The sequence below is a fragment of the Cavia porcellus genome, unplaced genomic scaffold (assembly GCF_034190915.1).
Source record: "Cavia porcellus strain 051 isolate PalLab524CR breed Dunkin Hartley unplaced genomic scaffold, mCavPor4.1 scaffold_21, whole genome shotgun sequence".
Taxonomy (NCBI): domain Eukaryota; kingdom Metazoa; phylum Chordata; class Mammalia; order Rodentia; family Caviidae; genus Cavia; species Cavia porcellus.
This window is the reverse complement of record NW_026947504.1, coordinates 50,268,397-50,295,842: the sequence shown is the minus strand read 5'-3', so window position 1 is coordinate 50,295,842 and position 27,446 is coordinate 50,268,397. Positions and strand designations below refer to the sequence as shown.

Genomic DNA, 27,446 nt, shown 5'->3' with positions numbered 1-27,446 from the left:
AAACCTAAAAGCAAAAATTATCAACTCAGATTTCCTTTTCCTGCAAAATTAGACTTCAAAATTGATGGGCATGACTTTCTGTGACAAAAAAAAAAAATCCTAAAAAAAAAAAAAATACATGACCATTATTCACATTGCAGAAAGTACTCAAAGAATCCTAGTGAGTGACAAGGAAACACCCCAAGGCACATTTAGCCATCTGATATTTGACAAAGATGTCAAAAAATATATAGTGGAGAAAAAAATAGTATGTTTAACAAAATGTGTGGGAAATCAGGCTGTCCACAGGCAGAAAATTAAATCTAGACTCATATTTCTCATTCTGTTCTAAATAAAATCAAAGAGGATCAGATAGCTAGTTATTAAAACAGCAACGATCTGCTGGAAGATTAAAAACCATGGATGGCATCACTATAAGCAAAGACTTTCTAAACTGTACCCAGCTGCACAAGAAATAACAACAATCAACAAATGGATTTATAAAAAATTCAAAGCCTTTTTCACAGCAAAGGGAACAACCAGCAGTAGAGTGAATAGACAACCTACAAAAATAAAAATAAAACAAAAACTCCCCCAAAATTGACCAGCTAGTTCTCAGAGAATTAATGCTTAGAATATATAAAGAATGCAAAAAATATTAGAAACCCAAAATAAAAGACTCAATTCAAAAAATGGGCAAGTACAATGAATAGACTTCCCTGAAAAACAAATATAAATATGAGTACATGAAAAAATGTTCTGCATAGCTGGCCTGTAGAAAAAATGCAAATCAAAGCAACACTGTAATTACATCTTACCCCAGAAGGAGGGGCTATTACCCAGAACTGAACAAAGAACAGCGATGGTTAGGTTGGGGGTGGAGAGCAGTGGGAGAGGGGAGCTTCAATATTGTTGGTAGGAATATAAACCGGTACAGCCTATACAGAAGTCAGCAGAGACGCCTCAAAAAACTAAAACCAGGCCGCGCCTGGCCACAGGTCTGCAGAGGAGGAGCTGGGCAGATCTGGGGTGCCCTCACTGGCCTCTCTGCGTGTCTGGAGGACTCTGGATTTCTGCGCCCAGACTGCTGGAGTTCCCTCAGGCTTCCAGGTGCAGTGAAGGAGAGAGGTGGGTTTAAGGCTTCCACATCAGCCTCCCCATTCCAGGCTTCATTTGGAGACCTGCTGAGCTCCCAATAGGTGGGCTGGCCCACACAACCAGCCTAGCCCAGCCTGTTTAGCAGCCGCGCCTGGCCATAGGTCTGCAGAGGAGGAGCTGGGCAGATCTGGGGTGCCCTCACTGGCCTCTCTGCGTGTCTGGAGGACTCTGGATTTCTGCGCCCAGACTGCTGGAGTTCCCTCAGGCTTCCAGGTGCAGTGAAGGAGAGAGGTGGGTTTAAAGCTTCCACATCAGCCTCCCCATTCCAGGCTTCATTTGGAGACCTGCTGAGCTCCCAATAGGTGGGCTGGCCCACACAACCAGCCTAGCCCAGCCTGTTTAGCAGCCGCGCCTGGCCATAGGTCTGCAGAGGAGGAGCTGGGCAGATCTGGGGTGCCCTCACTGGCCTCTCTGCGTGTCTGGAGGACTCTGGATTTCTGCGCCCAGACTGCTGGAGTTCCCTCAGGCTTCCAGGTGCAGTGAAGGAGAGAGGTGGGTTTAAGGCTTCCACATCAGCCTCCCCATTCCCGGCTTCATTTGGAGACCTGCTGAGCTCCCAATAGGTGGGCTGGCCCACACTACCAGCCTAGCCCAGCCTGTTTAGCTGCCGCGCCTGGCCACAGGTCTGCAGAGGAGGAGCTGGGCAGATCTGGGGTGCCCTCACTGGCCTCTCTGCGTGTCTGGAGGACTCTGGATTTCTGCGCCCAGACTGCTGTTTCCCTCAGGCTTCCAGGTGCAGTGAAGGAGAGAGGTGGGTTTAAGGCTTCCACATCAGCCTCCCCATTCCCGGCTTCATTTGGAGACCTGCTGAGCTCCCAATAGGTGGGCTGGCCCACACTACCAGCCTAGCCCAGCCTGTTTAGCTGCCGCGCCTGTCCACAGGTCTGCAGAGGAGGAGCTGGGCAGATCTGGGGTGCCCTCACTGGCCTCTCTGCGTGTCTGGAGGACTCTGGATTTCTGCGCCCAGACTGCTGGAGTTCCCTCAGGCTTCCAGGTGCAGTGAAGGCGAGAGGTGGGTTTGAGGCTTCCACATTAGCCTCCCCATTCCAGGCTTCATTTGGAGACCTGCTGAGCTCCCGATAGGTGGGATGGCCCACACAACCAGCCTAGCCCAGCCTGTTTAGCAGCCGCGCCTGGCCATAGGTCTGCAGAGGAGGAGCTGGGCAGATCTGGGGTGCCCTCACTGGCCTCTCTGCGTGTCTGGAGGACTCTGGATTTCTGCGCCCAGACTGCTGGAGTTCCCTCAGGCTTCCAGGTGCAGTGAAGGAGAGAGGTGGGTTTAAGGCTTCCACATCAGCCTCCCCATTCCAGGCTTCATTTGGAGACCTGCTGAGCTCCCAATAGGTGGGCTGGCCCACACAACCAGCCTAGCCCAGCCTGTTTAGCTGCCGCGCCTGGCCACAGGTCTGCAGAGGAGGAGCTGGGCAGATCTGGGGTGCCCTCACTGGCCTCTCTGCGTGTCTGGAGGACTGTGGATATCTCTGCAACCAGGGAGGGTCCACAGGTTCCTGAAGCACTGCGGCCTGTGGTGAGTACCCTAACCCGGCTGCGATTGAAGAACTGTGGAGCTTCCAAGGGGCAGGTGGGCGCACAGTGTCCCTGAGGCCCAGCTTGTCTGGAACTGCGGAGTTCTGAGCAGGCAGAGGAGGGCCACTGGTTCTGTAGGCCTAATGGCTTGGAGTAGCGCGGCGCCAGAGTCCCAGTAGCTCCAAACATAGAAGGGGATTTTCAACAGATCCTGAGGAAGCTTTCAAGTAACACTTGAAACACAGAAATATAGGAAAATGACAAAACGAAAGACCAAATTACAACCTCAAACCTCCAGCCCATCTCAAGAAACCCTAGGAGCGATGTATATAGAAGAAAATATATCCCATCCACCTCATATATCGGACACAATAGCCACTGAAATTGACAAGCAACTCCAGGAAGCTTTAAAGAAATTCAAACTCGAAATAATCTCCCAGATAAAAGAAGAAATGATAAAAGAAATGAAAGAGATTCTAAATATATCTAAAGAAAACACAGATAAAAAATTGGAGGAACTAAACAAAAAGATAGAATCCCTAGACGAGCAATATAAGAAACAAACAGAATACATAATGCAGATGCACAGAGATATACAGGAAATAAAAAACTCCACTGAAAGTTGTAAAAACCGCCTTAATGAAAGTGAAGATAGAATTTCAGACCTTGAAGACAGGATTGCAGCTAGTGAACAGGAAAGGAAAGATCTTTTGAAAATAACAAGGAACCAGGAAACAACAATTCAACAACTGCAAGACGAAGCAAAGAAGAATAACATAAGAATAATAGGGATTAATGAAAGAGAGGGAGACAACATGAAGGGTGTCAGGAGGATATTTAGAGAAGTAATAGCTGAAAATTTCCCAAGCATGAGATCAGAAACTGACATCAGGATCAGTGAAGCATATAGAACTCCAAACAGTCATAACCAAAATAAAACTACACCCAGACATATAATAGTCACCATCCCAGAAATCCAACACAAGAATAGATTATTAAAAGCTGTCAGAGAGAAAAGACAAATCACTTATAAAGGAAAACCTATCAGAATCACAGCAGACTTCTCAGCACAAACGATAAAGTCAAGAAGAGCATGGAGTGAAGTATTCCAGATCCTAAAGCAAAATGATTTCCAACCAAGACTGATATATCCTGCAAAACTATCATTCAAAATAGATGGTGCAATACGATACTTCCATGACAAAGAACAGCTGAAGAACTTCATGAACACCAAATCAACCCTGCAAAAAATATTGAAAGACAGTTTAGATACACAAAGGAAAAAACCACTAAGCAAAGCAAATAATTAAACAGAACCGAAAGATAAAGATGCAACAGCAGAGAGATAACATTCCTACAATTAACCAGCATTTAACAGTAATGACCATTAATGTAAATGGTCTCAATGCACCAATCAAAAGAAACAGACTAGCAGAATGGATCAAGAAACAAAATCCAACCATATGCTGTTTACAGGAAACCCATCTAACCCAGAAAGATACTCACAGACTGAAAGTCAAAGGATGGAAAACAATTCTTCATGCAGCAGGAATCCAAAAAAAGGCAGGAGTAGCCATTCTGTTTGCAGACAACGTGAACTTTAAACCAACAATGACCATAAAGGACAAAGAAGGTCACTACATACTCGTAAGGGGAAAACTCCAAGAGGAAGAGATAACTATCTTAAATATATACGCACCAAACTCCAGAGCACCTAGTTATATAAAACAATTATTAACAGAAATGAAAACTCAAATTATCAGTAACACAATTGTAACAGGAGACCTTAATACACCACTGACACCAAGGGACAGATCAACCAGACAGAAAATGAGCAAAGAAATAACAGAACTGAATCACACCTGTGAACAAATGGGTTTGATAGACATATACAGAATGTTCCACCCAACAACATCAGAATACACATTCTTCTCAGCAGTACATGGATCATTTTCTAAAATAGACCATATATTAGCTCACAGAACATATTTAAGCAAATGCAAAAGAGTTGAAATCATCCCTTGCATATTATCGGATCATAGTGCTCTGAAATTAGAAATTAATGACAAAGGATACTGCAAAAACTCCGCAAACACATGGAAACTAAATAACACACTCTTGAGTAATCAGTGGGTCACAGAAGAAATTAAAGAAGAAATTAAACAATACCTAAAAGAAAATGAAAATGCAGATACAACTTACCGGAATCTGTGGGATGCAATGAAAGCCGTTCTGAGAGGAAAATTTATTGCACTGAGTTCCCACATCAGGAAAACAGAACGAATACAAGTAAATAACTTGATGCTACACCTCAAACAGCTAGAAAAAGAAGAGCAAGTCAAGCCCAAAGCCAAAAGAAGAGAGGAAATTATAAGAATCAGAGCAGAAATCAATGCAATAGAGACTAAGAAAACAATCCAAAGAATCAACGAATCAAAGAGTTGGTTCTTTGAAAGAATAAATAAAATCGATAAGCCCCTAGCCAACCTTATTAAAAAAAGGAAAGAAAAAGCTCAAATTCATGCAATAAGAAATGAAAAAGGAGAAATCACTACAGACCCAATAGAAATACAGAGGATCATCAACACCTATTTCGAAAACCTCTACTCTCAAAAGTTTGATAACACAGAAGAAATAGACAGATTCTTAGAAGCATATGAAGTACCAAAGCTAGATCAAGAGGATATAAAACTGTTGAATAACCCAATCTCTGCTAATGAAATTGAGAATGTAATTGGGTCCTTGCCCACCAAGAAGAGCCCAGGCCCAGATGGATTCACTGCAGAATTCTACAAGAAATATAAAGAAGACCTAATGCCGACACTCCTCAAACTATTCAATGAAATTGAAAGGGAAGCAATCCTTCCTAAGTCATTCCTGGAAGCAAATATTACTCTAGTACCAAAACCTGAGAAAGACCCAACTATAAAAGAGAACTATAGACCGATCTCCCTAATGAACACAGATGCAAAAATCCTCAATAAAATATTGGCAAATAGGATCCAGCAAATCATCAAGAAGATTATACACCATGACCAGGTGGGATTCATCCCAGGAATGCAAGGATGGTTCAACATACGCAAATCAATAAATGTAATCCACCATATCAATAAAGCCAAAAATAAGAATCACATGATCATCTCTATAGATGCAGAAAAAGCCTTCGATAAGGTCCAACACTTATTCATGATAAGAACTTTACAGAAAATTGGAATAAATGGTCTTTGCTTCAATATAATAAAGGCCATTTATGACAAACCAACAGCCAGCATCATACTAAATGGCCAAAAATTGAAAGCCTTTACTTTAAAATCGGGTACAAGACAAGGATGTCCTTTATCACCACTCCTATTTAATATAGTACTGGAAGTACTAGCCAGAGCAATTAGGCAAGAAAGAGAAATAAAAGGGGTAAAGATAGGAAAAGAAGAAGTTAAATTATCATTGTTTGCAGATGACATGATACTCTACATAGAAGACCCCCTAAACTCCATTGAAATACTCTTAGATACAATAAATAAATTCAGTAATGTGGCTGGATACAAAATCAATACTCAGAAATCAATAGCATTCCTATACACGAACAACAAAATTACAGAGAGGGAAATAAGAGAAACTGGACTATTCACCTTAGCAAGCAAAAAAATGAAATATTTAGGAATTACTCTTACGAAAGAAGTGAAAGACTTATACAGTGAAAATTATAATACACTGAAAAAGGAAATTGAAGATGATCTCAGAAAATGGAAAGACATCCCTTGCTCATGGATAGGAAGAACAAACATTGTGAAAATGGCCATTCTCCCAAAACTGTTATACAGATTCAATGCAATCCCAATAGAAATACCATCAACATACCTTATAGATCTAGAGAAATCACTCCTAAATTTCATCTGGAACCAGAAGAGACCTAGAATCGCAAAGGCAATTCTAAGCAGCAAAGACAAAGCAGGAGGCATCACAATCCCTTGAAGTTATACTACAAAGCAACAGTAGTAAAATCAACATGGTATTGGAATCAAAACAGAGCTGAAGATCAGTGGAATAGATTAGAAGATACAACCACAACTACGAACACACTCAACCACCTTATTTTTGATAAAGGAGCCAAGCAGGTTCACTGGAAGAACGACAGTCTCTTTAATAAATGGTGCTGGAAAAACTGGCTCTCCATTTGCCGAAAACTAAAGCTAGACCCATGTCTATCACCATGTACTAAATTAAAATGTAAATGGGTCAAAGATCTGAATATTAAAACAGAAACACTAAATCTATTGGAAGACAAAATAGGTAGAAACCTTGGAGACATAGGAGTAGGTAAAGAATTCATGAACAGGACTCAAACCGCACGGGAAATACTTCCCAGAATCAATAACTGGGACCACTTCTTATTAAAAAGTTTCTGCATGTCAAAAGAAATCTCCAGCATAGTGAAAAGAAAACCCACAAACTGGGAAAAGATTTTAGTGAACTCTCTCTCAGACAAGGGCCTCTTGTCTAAAACATATAAAGAATTAAAGAAACTCAGACCTCCGAAATTCAAAGATCCAATCCAAAAATGGGCATCTGAGATGAATATGCAATTGTCAGATGAAGAAATGCAAATGGCAAATAAATACATGAAAAAATGCTCATCATCATTGGTCATTAGAGAAATGCAAATTAAAACCACACTGAGATACCATCTCACTCCTGAAAGAATGGCCAAGATCAAGAAAACCGACAACAAATGCTGGAGAGGCTGTGGGGAAAAAGGAACTCTCCTGCACTGCTGGTGGGAGTGTAGACTGGTACAGCCTTTGTGGAGATCTGTCTGGAGATTTCTCAAAAAGTTGGGACTGGAAATCCCATTTATTCCAGCTATTCCACTTCTAGGCATATTCCCAGAAGAACTGAAAGCATCATACCACAGTGATATATGTGCACCTATGTTTATAGCAGCACAATTTGTAATCGCCAGATCTTGGAAACAACCCAAGTGCCCATCAACTGAGGAATGGATAAAAAAGTTGTGGTATTTCTATACAATGGAGTATTATTCAGCTATAAAGAAGGATCACATTGAGATATTTATCAATAAATGGGCACAGCTTGAGACCATACTCATAAGTGAAATAAATCAATCTCGCATGTGTGAATACCGAATAGTTTCCCTAATGTAAGTAATGATTCAAATATATAAAAATATGTGGTAATCATGATTCCCCATTAGGTGGCCTTGAAGCCTTATAAAGTTTTCACTCATTAATTAGAAAGGCTTTATTCTGGGCTTCTTGATATGAAAATATTTGAAGCTAGAGTATATGAAGTTTTACCCAAATATTTCAAGGAAAAAGACACTATGGTAACTACTATTAAGTCAGGTTATAAGGTGGTGAAGTACTAGGTTATTGAAACAGTCATGCTGTGACCTCTATTGTTATATTGTTATGTCCTGTTTTATCTCAATCTCCCCCTTATTGTTTCAAAAAAAATTATTTAGTCATTTCTTATGTTTGTCTTAATTAAAGAAAAAATTCAAAAAAATTAGGATATATAAATAGTAACTCTTTTTGATTTCCTATTAACTTGTTTTGAAGTCCTGTAGTACTCCCACGATCTTGTTTTGACTGATTAGACTCTGTTCCATTCTATATGATAGTATCAAGTTTGAAGACATAGGCAACTACTTTGAAGACAATAAGATTCACTAAGATACCCATTCTGGTTTGACTATTGTCTTCTTTGGAAGTCCTGTAATGTTTACAATGCCTAAGTTTTATTGGTCTTGTTCTCTACTGTTTTGTCCAACTTTATAATATCTAATAAGATAGACAATTCTTTTTAAGGAAACAAGGGACAACGTTGATAACCATTGTTGATAAACTTGTACTCTGTTCTACACCATGTGCTACGTCTATCCTTGGTATTGACTGACAGCTTTGTTTTGCCATATTTGACTGTATTCTTCCCCCCCCCAAAAGAAAGTAAAAAGCACTAAGGAGTAATAAAATCCAAGACGTGTAAATATTGTTGTAAAAAAGAGAGGGAAAAAAAAAAAAAAAGAAAAGGAGCTCTAACGGATATAACAGCAAGTGTGTTTGGGGGTGTTAAATAGCTGACTTTATCAATGTTTTTGGAACATTGAACACAGCTGTTTGCAGTCTCCCTGTTTGAATGTCCACCTTGTGTTCTTTGATATTGTGATTTGAGGAACTATTTTCAAGAAAATAGTGTGTAATCTACTAGCAGGTAATTTCTTACTGTTATGGTTTTTTGTTTTGTTTTGTTTTGTTTTGTTTTGTAGTTCTGTATTGCGTGTACCCTTACGCCGCTTTGGTTTGTTTTGTGTTTTTCTCTTTTTCCTCTTAAATAAAAAAAAAAAAAAACAAAAAACAAAACAAAACAAAAAACTAAAACCAGAAATTTCATTTGATCCAGCTATTCCTCCTCTTGTGTTTACCTTCACAAAAGAGTTAAAGACATCTTAATACAGGAATATACACATGCCAATGTTTATGGCAGTATAACTCAAACCAGCTAAATCTTGGAGGTGGCCTATAAGCCCATTCATAGATGAATAGATAAAGAAACTGTCACATATACCCAAATGGAGTACTACTTAACCCCCCAAAATACATTTGAGTCACTTGTAGGAAAGGAAATGCACCTTGAGACCATAACACTCAGTGAAATTCATCAGACACAGAGGTTAAATATCACACACTTTCTTTTATATGAAAAACTCAAAAGTATAAATAATTTAAAGAGCAAAAAATGATAGGTGATAGAAAATAGGAAAGTACATCTTTTGCAGACGAGGAGGAGATCTGAGGATGAAGAAGTTTAAAGGATAATGATGCACTTTGTACATGTACTAGCTCCCTGAATAAATGTATTCATTATGCATCACAAACACGAATAACATTAGAAAATAAAATAAATTTAGTTATTCCTAATCAGTGCATTATTAAGATTCAATTAGAAGGTTCATTATAATTATTATGTCCCATCAAGATTCAATTTTACAAACAGACAATACCAAGAAACTTGAAAAGCTTTGTGTGATAGGCCCCAGGAAAAGACGCAAACAGAAGCATTCTGCCATCTGGTCACTCATCTAGATGACTCTTGGCTGATATTTAATGAGCAAATGTCCTAATAACCGTATGTTCCATAAATTAGACAACAATATATTAATTTAAGATTATTGCAGAAGCATATGTCTAAACTCAATACTAAACTTTCCCGTTTTCCTTTCCTATTAACAGTTTACCATATTTCTGATTATTATTTGCCAAATTTCTAACATAAATGAGAAATGGGGCTGCAATGACTTTTCTTCCATAGAATAAACAAGTGTGATACATTAAGGTCTTGGTTTGCTTTATTAGATGTTAAATACACCTGTACACGTGAAAATAAAGCAGGCAGATTAGGCGCCTTTGTCTATCCCTAGGGAAAACCTCAGGCCAGTTTGCAAGGCTGAACGGGAAAGTTTGGTGACTTAGCAGGAAAACCGAAGGATTTTAATTAGCGTCTTCTGCAACCCTCAGTGGCTTAAAGATAAAAGAGCCAGAATTTTCAGGGGTTGAAAATTTTCAGGAGTTTAATTCTTTTGCTTCTAAATTAGTGCTACCATTTAGCATTTGAAAATATTTAAATGTGCAAAACCATTAATTTTAAACTTTTTTCTTCTTAGGCACTCCACATGAATTTTTTTTTTAAACTGAAAATATATAAAAGTAAAGAAGAGTGCAGTGAACGACCTCCTTCTCCCAAGTCCCCACTGCTCAAGTTTGCCGTAGCCATTTAAAGGTGAACTTGTTTCAGTCATAAAACCACCAACTTTTCCCCTGTCCCCACCCTAGTTCTTCTTTCCTTTTGAACAATTTCTTCCCATTTTAAAGGAAAAGGATAAAGCAATTAAAAAACACACACAAAAAAAGCTTTGTAAACAGGGAGGAAAAGCTGGGCTGAGGGGAGGAGAGGGTATTGGGAAAAAAGAGGAATCAAAATATATTATGTACAGGTACAAAATCCCTATCTATGATGAATATGATCATTATGCAATTCTAAAATGTACTAAGAAACTTAAACAAAAAAAGATCACCAACTTGCCACTCATGCCAGACTATTTTGACTTAAAATCCAGATGTCACACCTTTTGTCTCTGAAATTTCAGTATGAACCCTAAAAGACACTGTGAAACACACTGTGACAATATTATTATGTCTAGAAGAAAAAAACAAAAAAACCAGGATTTGCAACTTTTTGAGACTATATTTGCCTACAGTTATTTGCTGAGACTGAAGCACATATAAATTTCATGTGTGGTAAACAGTTGCTATGTGTTTTAAATCACTTTATTGCCATTTCTTTTCCCTCCCATGAAGTATCCTGTTCACATGGAATATTTTATTGAAGAAATTAGGTTAAATCCTCTGTAGAATTCCCCTATCATTGTTAATTTATTGTTATACATTATTACAGATTGGTTATCAAAACAATATTGAAAGAAATGGGAGTATACTACAACCACGTGAGTGCACTAGAAGACCAAAGGCCCCATCACTAGCATTTGAAAGAAATCAGAACTTAAGAAACTAAAGAGAGAAAAGCCCCTAAAAAACTGCTCTATGATTTAAATACAGAAACAAGTGATCAGATTTTCTTCTTGTATCAAGTACAGTAAAATGATAATAATCAGTATATACTTTAAGCATTTACAACACAAATAGCAGATTTGATAGTACTCACCTGTGTTCATTTCTATTAATTGCTTTTTCTTTTGCTGGCGTTCAAATCTTTCTTTCTCCGCCAATTCTTTAGCTATTCTGGCACGCTTTTCTTTCTCCTCTGCTTCTCTTCTTTTGATGTTCTCCTTCACTGCTTGCTATTACAAATGAATTTTCAAAAATTATCATTGTTAACCAGTGATTCCACAAAGACATGGAAAATTATCAATCAGATATCTTTTAGAAAATGATTAGGTCTTACATTAACAACAGTCTGTTAAATATAGTATGTACACATAAATACACTGATACTTAAAACACCTGTGTTTAAGTGGAATTAACTAAAATGGTAAAGGCAGACAAATTGAAAAAGCACTTAATTTACAAATCAAATCTGCTTACCAACATATTCTTTAGGTAGAGCATATTGTAACTGTATTAGTCTCCCGTCCCCTCTCTGTTATGTCGGTTATCAAATATAAACAAAATTGTTGAAGAAATTATAGACAAAAGCTGAGATCATGTCTATATTCTGGTCAATAACATCATTTTTTTCATATAGAGCAAAGTATCGCAAAGATATGCATATTTGGTATTTTAAAGTTAATGTCTATCATTGGTGATCAAAACCAATAATAGCTGTTAATCAAGAGCTCAATAGATATGTAATTAGTTAATTTACTAATTCTAAATTTTATACAAATCAAGCAATGCCTCTGATGGGGAAGTAGTGAGAATTAACATGCGGGTAGATTTCTGCAGGTACATTATATTACAACTGAGGAGTTGTATTTTAAGTGCCAATAAAACCAGACCAGTTACCACATTACTTTATCACCAATAGTATTAAAAATGTGCAGTTAACATGTAACTAAGTAAGACGCTGGTAATTTTGTGGGGGAAACATTCATTTCTTCTTTACTGTAGTATTCTCTTTTTAATTCCAAAGGTAGTCCACATTCCTCATTGGAAATCACATAATAAAATGTAACAGTATTGGTCAAAACAATAAAAGTATAAGGAGAAAAGAAGGAAGATAAAGCATAGAGGAGATAGAATATTAATCTTTGCATCTATCCATTATGTAGCTACTGAGAGAAAATATAGTAGTGTTAAAGAGAGACAGACTGACAGACAGATGTGGGATGCATCAGGAGGGAGACAAACAATACAGCAACTTTGATATATTATGTTTAAAAATGACCCAATGGATTGACTAGGGGTTTATTTTACTTTAAGTGGTTAGAGAAGGCTTCACTCTGATTTGCTTCCATCTTAATTTAAATGCCAAGGTGACAGCTAGGGTGTGAAGAAACAGAAAAGGACAGGATTGCAGTACAGAAGTTAGGGAAGTGAGCTCAGGCCTGATGATTTAGCATCTTTTACGACAAGACAGGGAGAATGGATTTTGTTCTAAAGGTACTGGAGAGCATCTGGAGCTTTTCAATCAGGAAAGTGTAAGACACAACATTCTTAGCATACAGGCATAAATCAAGCATCTGGGCTGCAAACTTATCAAGCGTTATCAGGCCTTCTTCATAGTGCCCTGTGAGAAAGAGGACTCAGGAACATAAAAAGATGTTTTTAGTCTGGCAGTGGCACTGTTATGAATAATATACTATTGTTTGTCTCTACTCCCACAGACCTGTATCTTCTGCCAACATCCATGAAACACTGCACAGCAGCCTAACCTGTTAACCTACCAGTAGGTAAAGCCTCGACTCTTCACTGTTATTATCAATAAGTCATGAAATACTAGCTGCAATGCTTGACGCTTTCAAATGCAATCTTTTTGAAACTCAAACTGTGTTCTGCATTGTTCATCCTGACACTAAAGGGTTAAAGTACCACGTTCACTGTCATGAACACGGTAACAGGTGTCGAGCTGCAAGATCTGAAAGCTATCTCTAGTCAGCATGCTTTCACCATGTTGTCTGGTGTTGTGGCTATGTTAACAGCCAGCTATGACATAATGGCTGCTATAAAAATCAGTGTAAGCCAGGAAGGTACGAGAAAGTATCACAAGGCGGAAAATAAACATGAGCTCAAACACGAACATGTAAATATGGTGGTATGTGTATCAACATAGGTGTAAGGAAAACAGGTTGGAAAGAGGGGAATTTGATGAGCAAAAAATTAATATTCAGGAATCAAAATTTATGTCTTGCTCAAGAGAAATGAATGAAAAGAAATAATATATCACATAGCTTATTTATGAGTCATTAATCGTCTGGGGTAAATTTTTCACATGAATGACAGTGTAAACATTTAATAGATCATTTATTACCAGATATAATTGCCACACCCTTTTAGAATTCACTGGGTAATGAAAAGTCAAAATTACTTTCCAGTACCTATAAAAATAGTGTTTATGTTTTAGAAATAAGGTCTGAAGTAGCTCTTAAAGCTATTTTGTTTTAGGGAAAATGTACTATTGATTTTCATTTAAAAGACTACCTCATTTAAAACTTATTCTGACCTTATAACTATTATGAGAGACATTTATCTGGAAAAATGCTAATAGCATAGACAGAGGTACCAGGTCTGTAACTAGTATCACAGTTCAAACTGTAATACTTTGAGATTTTCTTTGATGTCAAATGTTAAGAAGTAAAAATAATCTAAACTGCAAAGCTGAACAGAAGACAATACTATTTTAAATAGATTTGTTTCTTATTTCAGTACTAAATTCAAAGTCAGGAAGAAGTTAAGAGTGAGCTAGATAGAAAGAGTATAAGACATTGGCTATAAGACATTGAGCTTCATAAATAAACTATCTTATACTTGGTTTTTTTATTTGGACAACTGGCAGATAAACTGCTAGCCCTTACTACCTTTAATTCCGTATTGTCAAGTCAGTCTCTCTGGATTCTTTCCAGATACAGCCTAGCGTGCGCCCTCTGAAAGATCTGCCTTTTTACCCGTGTACATCACGGACACACACAGCTTCACAACTCCACCACATTTCAACTGCTCATTCAAAGGACACAATCATTACTTGGTTTTTAAGTCAGTTTAGAAATTGATGGCCACTCCTCAGGTGAATGAGAATAGAAAGCTTTTCAGCTCAATACAAAAAGAATGAGTTTTAAAAATACATAAACATCTCAGTTCTGAATCACAATGTAAAATATTTAATAATGTAGATTATAGTCAAGAGAGTTTTTAAAAATGTATAGGGTCAAAGGTTTAGCTCAGTGGCATAAGCACCTGCCTGGCAAGCACGAGGTCTTAAGTTCGATCCCCAGTACAAAAAAACACAAACAAAACAAAACAAAACAAAACAAAATACCAGTTTGAAAGTCATCACTTCCTAAGATAGGAGTGGAGCTGATAAATAACGAGAGGTACTTTTCAAATCTTATGAGATGGTAGTAGATAGTTGCACCAATGTGTCCTCCTACATCAGCATATAAGCACGTCCTGCATACTCACCAAAACTGTCATTAATTTCTTTTCATTCTGTCTGTGTATATGGCACTTCACCATGTTTTAAACTTTTATTTATATGCTACTCTTCAGTTCAAACATTTTCCCACGTTTGTAAAACATGTATTTGCAATTCATAGATTTTACCTGCTTTTCCATTAAGTTGTCTCTCTCTTAATGTGGTTCAGTTCTCTCAACATTCTGGATACCAACGAATGTTCTAATATTAAGCTCCACTTTCATTTCTTAGGATAAACTCAAATTGGACAGGAAAAACTGACCTTTTTGAACATTTGAAGATAGTATACTTTTTTACGTTTCATACTTACGGAATATCCTTAAAATTCAGTAAAACTCAACTGCGAGACTTTGTGGGCAGAGCATTTAATTTTTAGAAGATTCAAAAGAAGTCAAGAAATCAGAAATCAGTTATAGAAGCTTTTATTTCTTTTAAAGTAACTTTAGAAAGCTATTTTTTCTATGAAATTATCCAGTTTATTACAATTTCTGAATTGTCAGCTACAGATTTTTATAGTATGCTCTGTTTCCTGTTGTTTCTTTTTACATTTTTATTATATCTTTTCCCTTCTTAATCTTTTCAGAAAGTTTCTAACTGATTTGTTTCTTCAAAGTATCATTTTGGCTTTTACATTTCTATCTCTTTTTCCTTCATTCATTCTTTAATTTTTTTACTCAAACCAAATAGTCTCTTTTAAAAAAAACCTTCTGAAGTCAGGTACCTACTTTGTTAATTTGAGTGTTTCTCTGGGAGGGGCAATGGAAACACTCTGGGCACTTTGGGCCACTTTTACTGCATGCCACAAAGTCTGACAAGGAGTATTTCCAGTATTGTGGAGTCCTTATTTTTTTTATAATTTCATTCTCAATATGGGTTATTATGTGTGTTTTATATTTTTCAAAATACGGCTTTAAATATTTCATTCTGTTTATTTCTAGCTTACGTTTTTGTGGTTGATGAATGAATCTGACATGTAGAAATGTATCAAAATGTCTTTCATGGCCTCATGTACATAATCAATTTGATAACAGTTCCACTTAAGCCAGATAAAAGTGTGCACTTTTAAAATTAAGAGTTTAGTTTCAAAATAAGTGTGTTAATTAAATTAAAGCTTCCCACATCTTTAATAGTTTCTGCTATACTTATAAATGAATTAAGAGAACATCCCAAACATAATGCTAAATCTGCAGACTTAACCCTATTATAGTTCAGTCTCTTTTACAATGACATCTGGGGGCTGTATTAGTGTACACATGGGTGTACTGAATGTTTCTCTTTCAGGGGGATTACTTCCCAGGAAGTAATCTCGGGCTGTAAGACTACCTTCCTCTTATTAACACAGCTCCTTCTTTCTTTTGATTAGTATTTCCATTCTATTGCATTAATTATCCTATTATTTCAAAACTTCCAATATTTCTATAATATTTCTTCCAATATTTGTATTGCTACAAGCAGGTTTCTTTTAAACACCACAAGACATCCTAGCACTTGGGAGCTGAGACCAGAGGACTGCTGTGAGTTGGGGTACATCATGAGTTCAAGTTCAGCAACGTTCTAATTTATTGCAAATGTATATGCGTGTATTAGGCAAAAGCGGGGAGACAATTTTATACTTCCTGTGAAAATATAAATGATTTCTATTCACAGATTCTAGAATACAATGGTGCCCTAAGTTGACTGGGAGTACAGTGCATGCATCCAATGGTAAGAAACATAGAAGTAAATTAAATATGGAAGACATGATTTAGTTCTTAACTTCAACTCTAGCTACCATACTTCTAGAGACAATTTACATCTGTATTTTATTTTCAAAACTTTCAAATCTAATACATGCTATGAAATTTTATTCTAGTAAAAATATTTAGTTTCCTGGGTTTTCTCCCTAAAATACTGCTCTCACTTGAAATTAGACATTCTTGATATTCAATTTAAAACACTGCCTAAAGATAAAATCAAGACCTGATTTATCATTCCTCCTAAGTAAAATTTAAAATATAAATGTATATTTTATCAGCCTGTCAAAAAGTTTAATGAATAGTCTTTATGGGAAACTTGCCTGTTCCATTAGTCTTGGGTTCCAGTTCAGCATTATAATTCCTTCAACATTAATGGATACTTAAGCATTGTATGACTAAACAGGTTTCACTAAACTCAGAATGATTTTTTATTTGACTATTTAATTTTTGCCTCAAGTCCCTAAAGTGAGATCAGATCAATTCAATTTTTGCATTCTATGCTATTTTTTTGTTTGTTTGTTTTTAGACAGGGTCTCTTTCTGTAGTGCAAACTGGCACTGAACTCACTATGTAGCCAGGCTGGTCTTCAATTTACAGGGATCCTCCTGCCTCAGCCTCCTGAGTGCTGGAATTACAGGCATTTACCACCACAGATGGGAATCATGCTTTCTGAGGGGATGTTAGGTACTATGAAAACAAAGGTAATTTTCTCAAACAACCACATACGGAACCAATACATTCTCATTAAACACCTTGAATGGCGTTTGTGTACCTAGAGTAGAGACAATGCTCAATCCCACTTACTGGCTACAAACTAGAAACTCCTAATGATTTCACATTCACAAAGAACAGAAAATATTTAAGAAAAAACACCTTGAAAATATATTTCTATGCTCTTGTGCATATTCCTATAATATAAAATGAAAGAAAATATTTTTAAAATGAGTCATTCAAAAAATTTTTAAGAATACAAAGTATATGGTCTACATTTTAGTTTTCAAAAGAAATGATTTTCTTTTTGAATGAAATAAAAAAATCTTTAAATATAAAAAACATGAATACAAGTCAGGGAAGTCTTTAAGAACACAAAAATGTATAAATTCACAAAACAATGTATTTTAACTACATATTTAGTAGAAATTGTTTATTCATAAAAATCCCTAATGATAATAGAGTAGATATCTTAGGAAGCCATCTATATGACAAAACAATTAATCAAATTACCTTTTCTAGGACTATCAAATCTAACCGAAATATATTATCATTGAGAACAGGAGAATAGAGTATGCTGTGGACCAACAGAAACAAATTCATCATCTCAAATTCAATACAAGATGTTATTAGCTGTATTTCACGTGACTGCCAAACTTACAAACATGGGAACCTGTCCTTTCAGAAGCAAACTAGAATGGACCAAAGGTTGTGCAGGTGCTGATGGCTACTCTGTTTCAACTTCAATTTGCTTTCTTTTTCTAAAGTCAGTATCAGATGAAAGGACATATTACTCACTAACCTATTCCTGACATCATTGACTTTTTATAACTGAGCTCCTAGGACTTTTTGCAACTGCTTAAAATGCTTTGTAAAATTATCAAGCACATGATGTCCTTCAACTTATATACTACATCTCTGAGCCTATGTAATGTTCATAATAAAGCTTTCCAAAATATAATTTAATTTCCATTGTATGTTTCTCATGTTCAAAAGTGATACACTATAAAGATAACCTATTTTTCAATTGTGAGGCTAACAAAGGGCACTATGTACAAAAAGACAGGTAGGCTCGGTAACAGGGCAGCACTGTGAGCTACTGCTAATTACTTCACTAAGAAACATTCCCTGATAAAGCCCCATAATGTCCCGTGTTAACCTGGTTATATGTAATTATAGCATTAAAGTCAGTCCTGTAACATTCACCCTCTTTAAAATCCCACACTGTGTATCTGTGACGTACATCATTGTATCTGATGTACAAAGTACAAAGAACATGTCATTTTATTCCCTTTTATTTGTAATACCCTAAGTTGTCACCTTTTCCATTACATGAATTAATATCTTCTTAACATGTATGTTGCTTTTATTCTTCTATTAGAATAATCCAGGCTTTACTTTTTTACTATCATATTTAGTATAAACAAAATATTTAAACTATAAAAGAGATATAAACCATTTAATCATACAGAAGTTGACAAACATTTATTACACCCCTGAGCAAAGTATAAGAATAAATCTTGTCACTAAAAAGAAAATTAAGTCACTAAGTCTAGTTATATTTTCTGTGAAAAGTCTAAAGAGAAAGGATGAGGAGAACCTATCAGAATCGTTTTCATAGTTGCAAACTCAAAATACTGAGCACCTGAAATTGGCTAATTTATGAAATCGATTCTAAATAGTAAAGAAAGAAATCTTATTTTCTTCATGGGTTGAATTCAAGTATGGTCTCAGAATAACAAGGGTGTCAGTGAAGATATAGTTCTAAGAGAAAAGACTGCAAATACAATTTTCAAGTCTTAAACCCATCCAAATAAACATAGAAGTAAGATCTTTTTTATTATAATTGCACGTGCGGGCTCAACATACCACCAAAAGCCTTGCGCATGATCTTTTTTCCTCTGACAATATAAAGTGCATCAATCCCCAGGATTGAAGAAGCACAGAGAAAATGTTTAGAGTTTTGGCATCCCTGCTGCTATCTAGTTGTTCCTCACGTTATCCTAAGTGGCATTCACAATTCAACATCAAAAATGTTAATTTAAGTGATTTGGCAAAACACATTTTCTACCTGTTTTTCTTTTCAAAAAGATTTTACATTAAAAATATTCTCACTGGACGATATTTCATTTTTGTTTGGTAATTCACAACTTTAATCTGAATATTCAATAGAATAATGAATTAAACAGCAAGATTGAGTTTAATTGATCTTATATTTGGTCAATATAAATACTTCACTTATACAAAACAAGTATCGACTCAAATTCTTTAGAGAGTATGAATGACAAGCCCTAAACGGATAAACAATAGCTTTTAACAAAATTCTAGAAATAAGACAAAACTAAACAGAAAAATAGTTTGGCATTTATTCAGATCACAATCTTCTGTGTGAAATCCTAAACATAAAGGAAGCCACCTAAATATTGATCCTATTATAAGTAGATGAAAGAAGTAACTTACTATATTTGTATCACTTGTACTCAGCTAACCCACTTGGAGGATGTATGTACATTAGATCACTTGATTTTCAAAATGTAACATTCTTGAGAAACACAACTCTAAGAAATGCTGTTATTATCTGGAAACTGAACTCAGTAAGACTAAGGAACCCACTACAGTCATGTCGCTAACCATCGGCAGACACGGGACTCAACCCAGTGTCCTGACGCTAGCTAGAGTCCACACTCCCAGCACTGCTACCTTCGCACTAGTGGGGCGGACAGTGAAACATCACTACTGAACAAAACAGGCGACGTCCACCAGAGGCAGAATTCATCAGGCGTTAAAGACACGAGGAAATCATCTTCCTCATTGATTGTCATAACACATAGTCCAGATGAGAGTTACATGTATGGGAAGTAAAGTTGGTGAAAAACAAACTGGATTTTATGGACTAGCTAATAATAACTACAAATTATGACACACCGATATATACCCCCATATATGAAGAAAAAAATGAGGCTTCCAATTTGGGGGTATGTAATAGCAATCTGTTTTAAGGCAAAGATTGCTAATTTGGTGACTTGTAAATCTCAATCCTGGGTTTCCAGATATTCAAGAACTTAGAAACTGCTAATAAAAAAGAATGTATAATAGTGGCACCCCAACACAAAATATTCATGTGAGCAGCTACTATACATCAATGGGCATTCCACATGGGAATACTTGATATTATAAACTGAGCCCATATAACAGTTCCATGTTTAAAACAGAACAGCAAATGACAAGTTTTTAATAAGTATAAATTGGCTGAAAAATTCTTTTGAAACAGGTTACCTCTAAGAGGGAAAATGACAAAGGAGTCCAAAGAGGTGAAACCATTAGGATTTTTCTAACATGAAATGTTAAACAAAACAAATAAGGCTTCAGATGAAATTTGCTTAATGAGTTAAGAGTGGTACTGTGCTAATAATTCTACTTAATGAAAGAGGGTAGCAAAAGAACTTTCTATGATTAAAAAAAGCAGCAGCAGCAGGATAATGAACGCTAAAGAATATGTCATGCAATGCAGGTCATATGAATAAAAGCAGAACAAACCGTTCTACTAGGAAAGGGAAGTGGGCCTGGGACATACATTATGCTTTAAGGCCATGGCAACCAAAAGAAAAAAAAAAGGAAGAGTTTAAACTCAAACGAACACGCTACAGCTGTTGAAAGTGACAGAGGACAGGAGGTTGCTAGCAGAGTCCAACAAAAATTCCGTAATGAGCTCGATTCATCCTGTAGAAGCAGGATATCATCTATTAATAATGGATAGATCAGTAATGGCATGTAATGAGTCTAAAACCAGCCACAAATGTAGAACGATGATTATCACTGCACAATGCTATGTGACTGAAGACATGACTTTCACTTGGTACATAGCTTAATTCCTGCTACGCCACCAATTTACTCAGCTCCTTTACGATGTCAGATACATCACCTACTAACCCCAATCTGAACTTTCTGCTTCACAACAATCCTACAAGGGGAAAAAATCTATTACAGAAAAGGGTGCTGACTTGCACCTCGTCCTCCACACTGGTAACTAGGCTCTACATTAAGAGTCACCTAATTTTAAAAGAGAACAATTTATACTTCGAAATACAACAAGTTCTGAGAGCATGCTTCTATCACAAACCCATCAATGTATACCAAAAACAAAACAAAACAAAAGTATGTCTTGTGCTGACATTCTCCAGTAAGTTATCAAAACCCCCTGAAATATTATAACCATGAATTTTCATGTGAACTCTCCGGGCAGCCACACAGTTAAAGCTCTTGAAAGCACAGACTCGGCTGGTTTGAAGACAAGCCCTACGGACTGACAAAGCACCTCTGCAGAGGCATGGGGCTGCTCTGTGTTGCAGCTGTGTATCCTGTAATGTGCTGAAGCTCAGAAAAACATTGCGAAGACAAAGGGAGCACAGAGTCTCGAAGAAGCAAGAACCCAATTAGAGACAGTTGTTTCTGGTTTTGTTCGTGATGATGTTAACAAAAATAAAGCAAAATGAAATGACAATGCAAACCGACTCCCTGTTCTGGGGAAATTGATAGTTCTAAACAAAACCATTCTCCAAGAGCATACTACCTACAGAGGACTGTTTAAAAAACAACAACAACAACAAAAGTTAATTCTCATTGAGAATTCTCAAGCAAAAGAAGGGTGAGTTAAACTGCTGTCAAAATGAACAGCTGTTCTTCAGAGAAGCTACAAGATTTTGAAAATTTTCCCCTTTGGTCTACATGGCTTGAGGCAGCAGGCTGGAACAGATGTTCCCTTTCTAGCTATTGTAATAAGGGGCTTGTGGAGGAGGAGGAAAACCCTAAAGAGCTGTATCTATACCAATTAGTTGTGAGATCCTCGCAACATTTATGAGAGATACAGTTACTCAAAGGTATAGTAAAGGGTTTTGAATAGTCAGCCTTTACTTGAAAAAATGTAAGTCCTGAGGCAATCCTAAATTATACACACTTTAAATTATTTACATACTAAATTTCTATTACAAATAAAAATAGCACTTTTTTATTTTGGGGTCAAGAGTTAGGTTTCAAGGTAGGCTGGTTTGCCAGCTCTAGGGATTTATATATTTCATAGGCTTTAATACAGTTAGTTCAGTCACATATGGTATAGACTCCGGAGCCAGACAGCCCAGCTTAGCATCTTGGTTTCTTACTACTTATATAATGAGGAAAGGCAGGAACTCTCCATACCTCAGTTTTCTCATCTGTAAAATGGGAATGGCAGCATACATTAAAATACACCGAATCTAGTTCCATCAAGGATTAAATAAATGAATACAACACCAGTCACGTGGTTGGGACTATGTGTGCTAGTTATAAATTAAGTAGAAACAGATACCACCAGAGGAAACCCAAGTCTGAGCAGAGATCAGAAGGGTAAGTACAACAACTTAGCCAGGCAAGTACAAAAGATCACTTAAGATAACAGGAAATAGGATGCACAGTGGCCTGAATGTGAGAGGAAACACTCTGTGGAAAACTGTCCTCAAGAGGCGCTAAGTGTGGAGGACACGGTGGAACCCTCTTCCTGGATTACAAGATGGGAGTTTGCTGTGTAGTGAAATTTGCTTATTCATGACCAGACTACCCCTCAATATTAGGGGATACAGTAACAGTGGTATTTTAACAATATGTTTAAATGAAAAACATATCATTGCTTTCCCTATTAACCTGAATTCCCAGGACGTGAATTTTAACACACTAAAATTCTACATCTGTAGCTAAAGGTCTGCTATTTTCATACTGATTCATTCAAGTTAACTTGGTTTACTAAGTTGAGTAATATGGAAAAGCAACCTCCTAAGAAATTATAAGACTGACAAAACAAGACAAAACTGACAACTGACAAAACTGTCAGCAGCTGTTGACAGCACTGATACTGTCTTTTTAAAATATTCCTGACTTTTAAAGAATAATATCTTGTCAAAAATTCAAGTAGTATAATAATACTTAACTCCCCCCTCCCAAAAAAGAAAAGAAGCAAATACCTGTGTCAAAATCACCACCTTTACATAGCCATTCTCCAGTCTTTTTCATATTTTTTTCCTCTCTTCTGTGACGGTACTTGGGATCAAACTCAGGATACAGCACCACTGAGCTACACGCCCAGCTCTTTTCACTTCATAACTTTGCCAGAGTCTCGCTCAGTTGCCCAGGCTAGCTTTGATCTTGTGACCCTCTGCCTCAGTCTCCCGAGTTGCTGAGATCGTAAGTGTATGCCACCAAAACTAGCTGGACCTATTACGATTTTAAAGAAACTTTTTATCGCATTTAATTTTAAGAAGATTTTGAATTTGGCACCAACAAGTATAACATGTGTAGTGTGCCCCTGAGCGTGTGACACCGGCCATTTCTAGGACCCATGAGAAATGTGGAGCAAGCAAAACACAGCACTTGTTCTGCCTCCTGGAATCTTTTGCTCCTTTCTGTCTCTCACACACCGCTTTCCTGTATCTACTGCCTGGTAACAGAAATGCCAAGGTACCCACAGAATGCCGCAATGCTGTATGATCCTTTACATTCTGGAAAAATACAGACTGAGACCGGGGTTCATATTCCAAGTGGATCACTTGCAAACAATATTGCTTTGATCTCCTTGGTTAGCTCTTCCAGTCTGTTCTTGTTTGTAAAATGCAAGCGGCATAACATAGCCCTTAAAGCGTGCAGGTCCTGGGAGAAACTGCACGGGATCAAATTCCAGTTCTGTCGGTGCACAGCTGTATGATGTTCAGCTAGATATGCTCTTTTATCTCTGTGACTCAGTCGGGTCATCTTCCTGGTAAGTGAAACACTGAAGCATAGTAACTCACAATATTTATACACTCTTACAAGGAAGAAAATACTCTGATGATTGACCGAGACAATAAAGGTAAGACACTTAGAAGAATTCCTGGTTTATAAAAAATAATCAGTATGTGAAGGGTATTATTCCTCCATGCATCCGTTTCATACTTTGTGTTAGGAGTCTTGAAGCCCATCGTGAGGTTTGATGATCAGCTGGGAGGACTCAGAACTCAGAGAAGTCATTACTCTCACCATTATGATTTACTACAGTGACACAATACAGATTAAAATCAATAAAGGAAAAACTGCACAGGGCAGAGGCCAGGAGAAACCAGGTGCAAAGTGGCAGCTGTCCTCTCCCAAAGGAGCCGGATGGTGCTTTGTTACCACAGAAATCACAGGCAACGTCACACACGAGGGAAGCACAGAGCAGCACAGTATCGCCAGCGCAGGAAGCTCACTTGAGTCTTGTTGGCAAAGGTTTTTAAAGGCTTGGCTGCGTGGCTGGTTTTGAGCTACTCAGCCTCCAGTCCCTCAAAAGGCTGAACTGACACAGAGGAACCCAGGGCACTATGTGTTGGAAAACAACTGGTCATCATAAAGCTTGCTGTGAGCATGATCAAGCTAGACTGACCCAAGGACCTAGAGATACACAGGTGCCCGCATCAGGCAGCGGATTTCCAGGGCTTAGAGGTCGTCCTGCAGGAGCCAGTGAAGACATTGCTTTGGAATATGAAGTTATTGAGCTAACACTCTACTAGATAATAATTTATAGAGCAACTACAGTGCGTGTCATGTCAAATATTTTAATAAAGTAACTCACAATATGTGCACAATCATACAGGGAAAGACATCATTCCATTTTTAAAATATGGATACTGATATACTGAGATTCAGAAAGGCCAATAAGTGTTTATAGCCAAATGACTAGTATGGAACCCAAATCTAGCTCTCCAATATCCAACATTTTACACAACATGGCATATATAACTACATCATAAATATATTATACAAATACCTGACTGATAGTGAAAAAAACAATTTAAAGAAACATTGACTTTGTAGAAAACATGAAATAGGTCTGTGTGTAAATATGTTCATTATAGGACAGTGCTTTAAAGCGCTAGGTTTTTATTCAAAGCCTAATTCACTCCTAAGTGACTATAACCAGGTCCAACAAAGTCAATGGTTAAGTTTCCCAGAGATTAAACTGAACTAGCTCTTTAAATTTAACCTTCCTTTACTTTATATCTCAGAACTTTTTAATCCTCATGAACATTTGCTAAAATACCGAAATGACTTACCCACTTATTAAGAATAACAATTTTTTTCCTAGTGGAAATGTATCACCAGTTTCCCTAGTGAGCCAACAATGCCTTCTCTATTTAATATGTGTGTGGTTTTTTTTTCCCTCCTCATCTAATCAGCTAATACTTTTCAAAAGATCTTTTTAATGCCTAAATGAAAGGATTCCACATCAAAGACCTGACCTCCCTATTAAAGTATCTAAAGGAAACCGTAGGAATGTAAAATCTATTCAAAAGAAAAATCACAGGTAGCTTATTGTACAATGCATTAAGAAAAGAAAAGGAAAAAAAGACTTCATAAGAGCTGCGTGGAATTTGGTAAAATTATACCACAAAAATACAAATCAATCTAAGTATAAAGAAACAAATTTCATAACCAAAAACTTACTACAAAAGTGCTCTGTAATCAGCCAGGAGGAAGTCTTTATGAGAAACTTCTGAATTTGTCAGTTTTTCAATCAAAAATTTTGATTACATCTTAATGCTAGAAAAGCCAAAAGGAGAACTAACTACACATTTTTCAACAGATTTAAAACCTGACACTTTTAAAGCTAACTTTCAACATCAGAAAAGGTAGTTTTATTACAGAGACAAGAGTCAAACGAGCTAATGAAATAAAAAATAAGAGTGCAGATAAAAAATTTAAAAAAACAAATTAAAATTTTTTACCATACCATAAATGCAGTTCTGAAGTTATTCAAGTCAATGAAAAAGTCTTCCACGGATGCCTTTTTCACATCAATGGCGTAATATTCCATTATACTCTGGTACAGTTTCTCCATGTTTCCAAGTAACTCTGAAAGTTTTCCATATTGTTCTTTGGCACTCTTAACAAAGCTGTATATAATAGTTAAGGTTCTGAAATTTACAAACTAATGCTTTGAGAAACAGAATCTATACTTCTAATATTCCAGCCTAATTTTTATTTACCACCACCACATCTCTAGAATTTCAAGATTAGCTCTGCTGACCATTTTTGCAAGAAAATCTACGCAGTAAGCAAAAAATTTTTCTGTTCCGCTTTTAACTAGGGCAAAATTATCAGAAAATTTAACTTTTCCCATATGTAATATTTCTGTCACAATTGAATTCAAGAAAATGTCCCTTCTAATTTACCATAAAAATAATCTATAACATGCAGAGTAATTGGAATAATACTGATACAAACAATACATGCTCTGAGTATGACAGTTAAAATGGACAACAGGAGGTCAATGTACACCCCCTACTCTTGGTTGCAGTGTAACTGTGGACAAGAATTTCACCTCTTTGCCTTGACTTCTTCATCTGTAAAACTGGAGTAATATCAGTATAGTTGTGAGAATTACATACCAGCAAGGTGAGAAAAGTGATTTCACATGTAAGTATAAATACAAATACCTGGTGTAATTACTGCCCAGTTACTCATTTTGAGCTTCAGAGTTCTAAAAGCAGTATTTTTTTAATGAATGAATTTAAAACTTCTTATGCTGTGTATTTAAAATAATCTTTCAAAGTCTTAGAAAACTTATACATAATTCCTCCCATCCATTACATCATTAAAAGTTACGATTACACATGCAGGCAAAAACATAAGAAATGCTGCCTTATTTATGACAACAAAGTTCAAATTGAAATGAAATGAAATTGAGTAATTTAATGTGAATGTGATGGTCACTGGAAGTAGAAAATATGATCTAAAAATGCCACAGAATTTCCTATAACTATGGAAACAGTCAAATGGAAAACCCCACACCATGTTCTGAAATGATGATTCATAGAGCATCAGTAGCAATTATTTGTGGCTTCTTTAAATGAGTACATATAAGGAGATGGAACATACAAAGGTAAGTCTACAAAGGCTATCTTATCTTTGAAGAAGACAAACATGTTAACATTTAAAACAAATAAACAAATAAATGGGACCAGGCTAGGAGAAGGAAACAAAAACTGTAATGTTTTTATCGAAAGAGAAAAATTTCTACAGTGTCAAGAAAGAGGTTCCTCTGGCTAGAGCTTTTCCAGGTGAAAATGATATAAACAACCTGAGGAAAACCCTTCATTTTGAGAAAGAAAAGAATCGGTGAAAAATGAGACA

General features: G+C 36.6%; 1 protein-coding gene across 2 annotated transcripts in view; it reads right to left on the bottom strand.

Annotated features, from left to right (window-relative positions):
* Positions 1-27,446, bottom strand: part of Diaph3 (diaphanous related formin 3) — a 462,609-nt gene that overhangs the window by 149,989 nt on the left and 285,174 nt on the right. For both annotated transcript variants that reach the window (XM_063232700.1, XM_063232701.1), the window contains 2 exons: positions 26,044-26,209; positions 11,404-11,539 (listed from right to left, as the gene is read on the bottom strand). In XM_063232700.1, the coding sequence (XP_063088770.1) occupies positions 11,404-11,539; positions 26,044-26,209 (302 nt within the window). The remainder of the gene's footprint in view (positions 1-11,403; positions 11,540-26,043; positions 26,210-27,446) is intronic.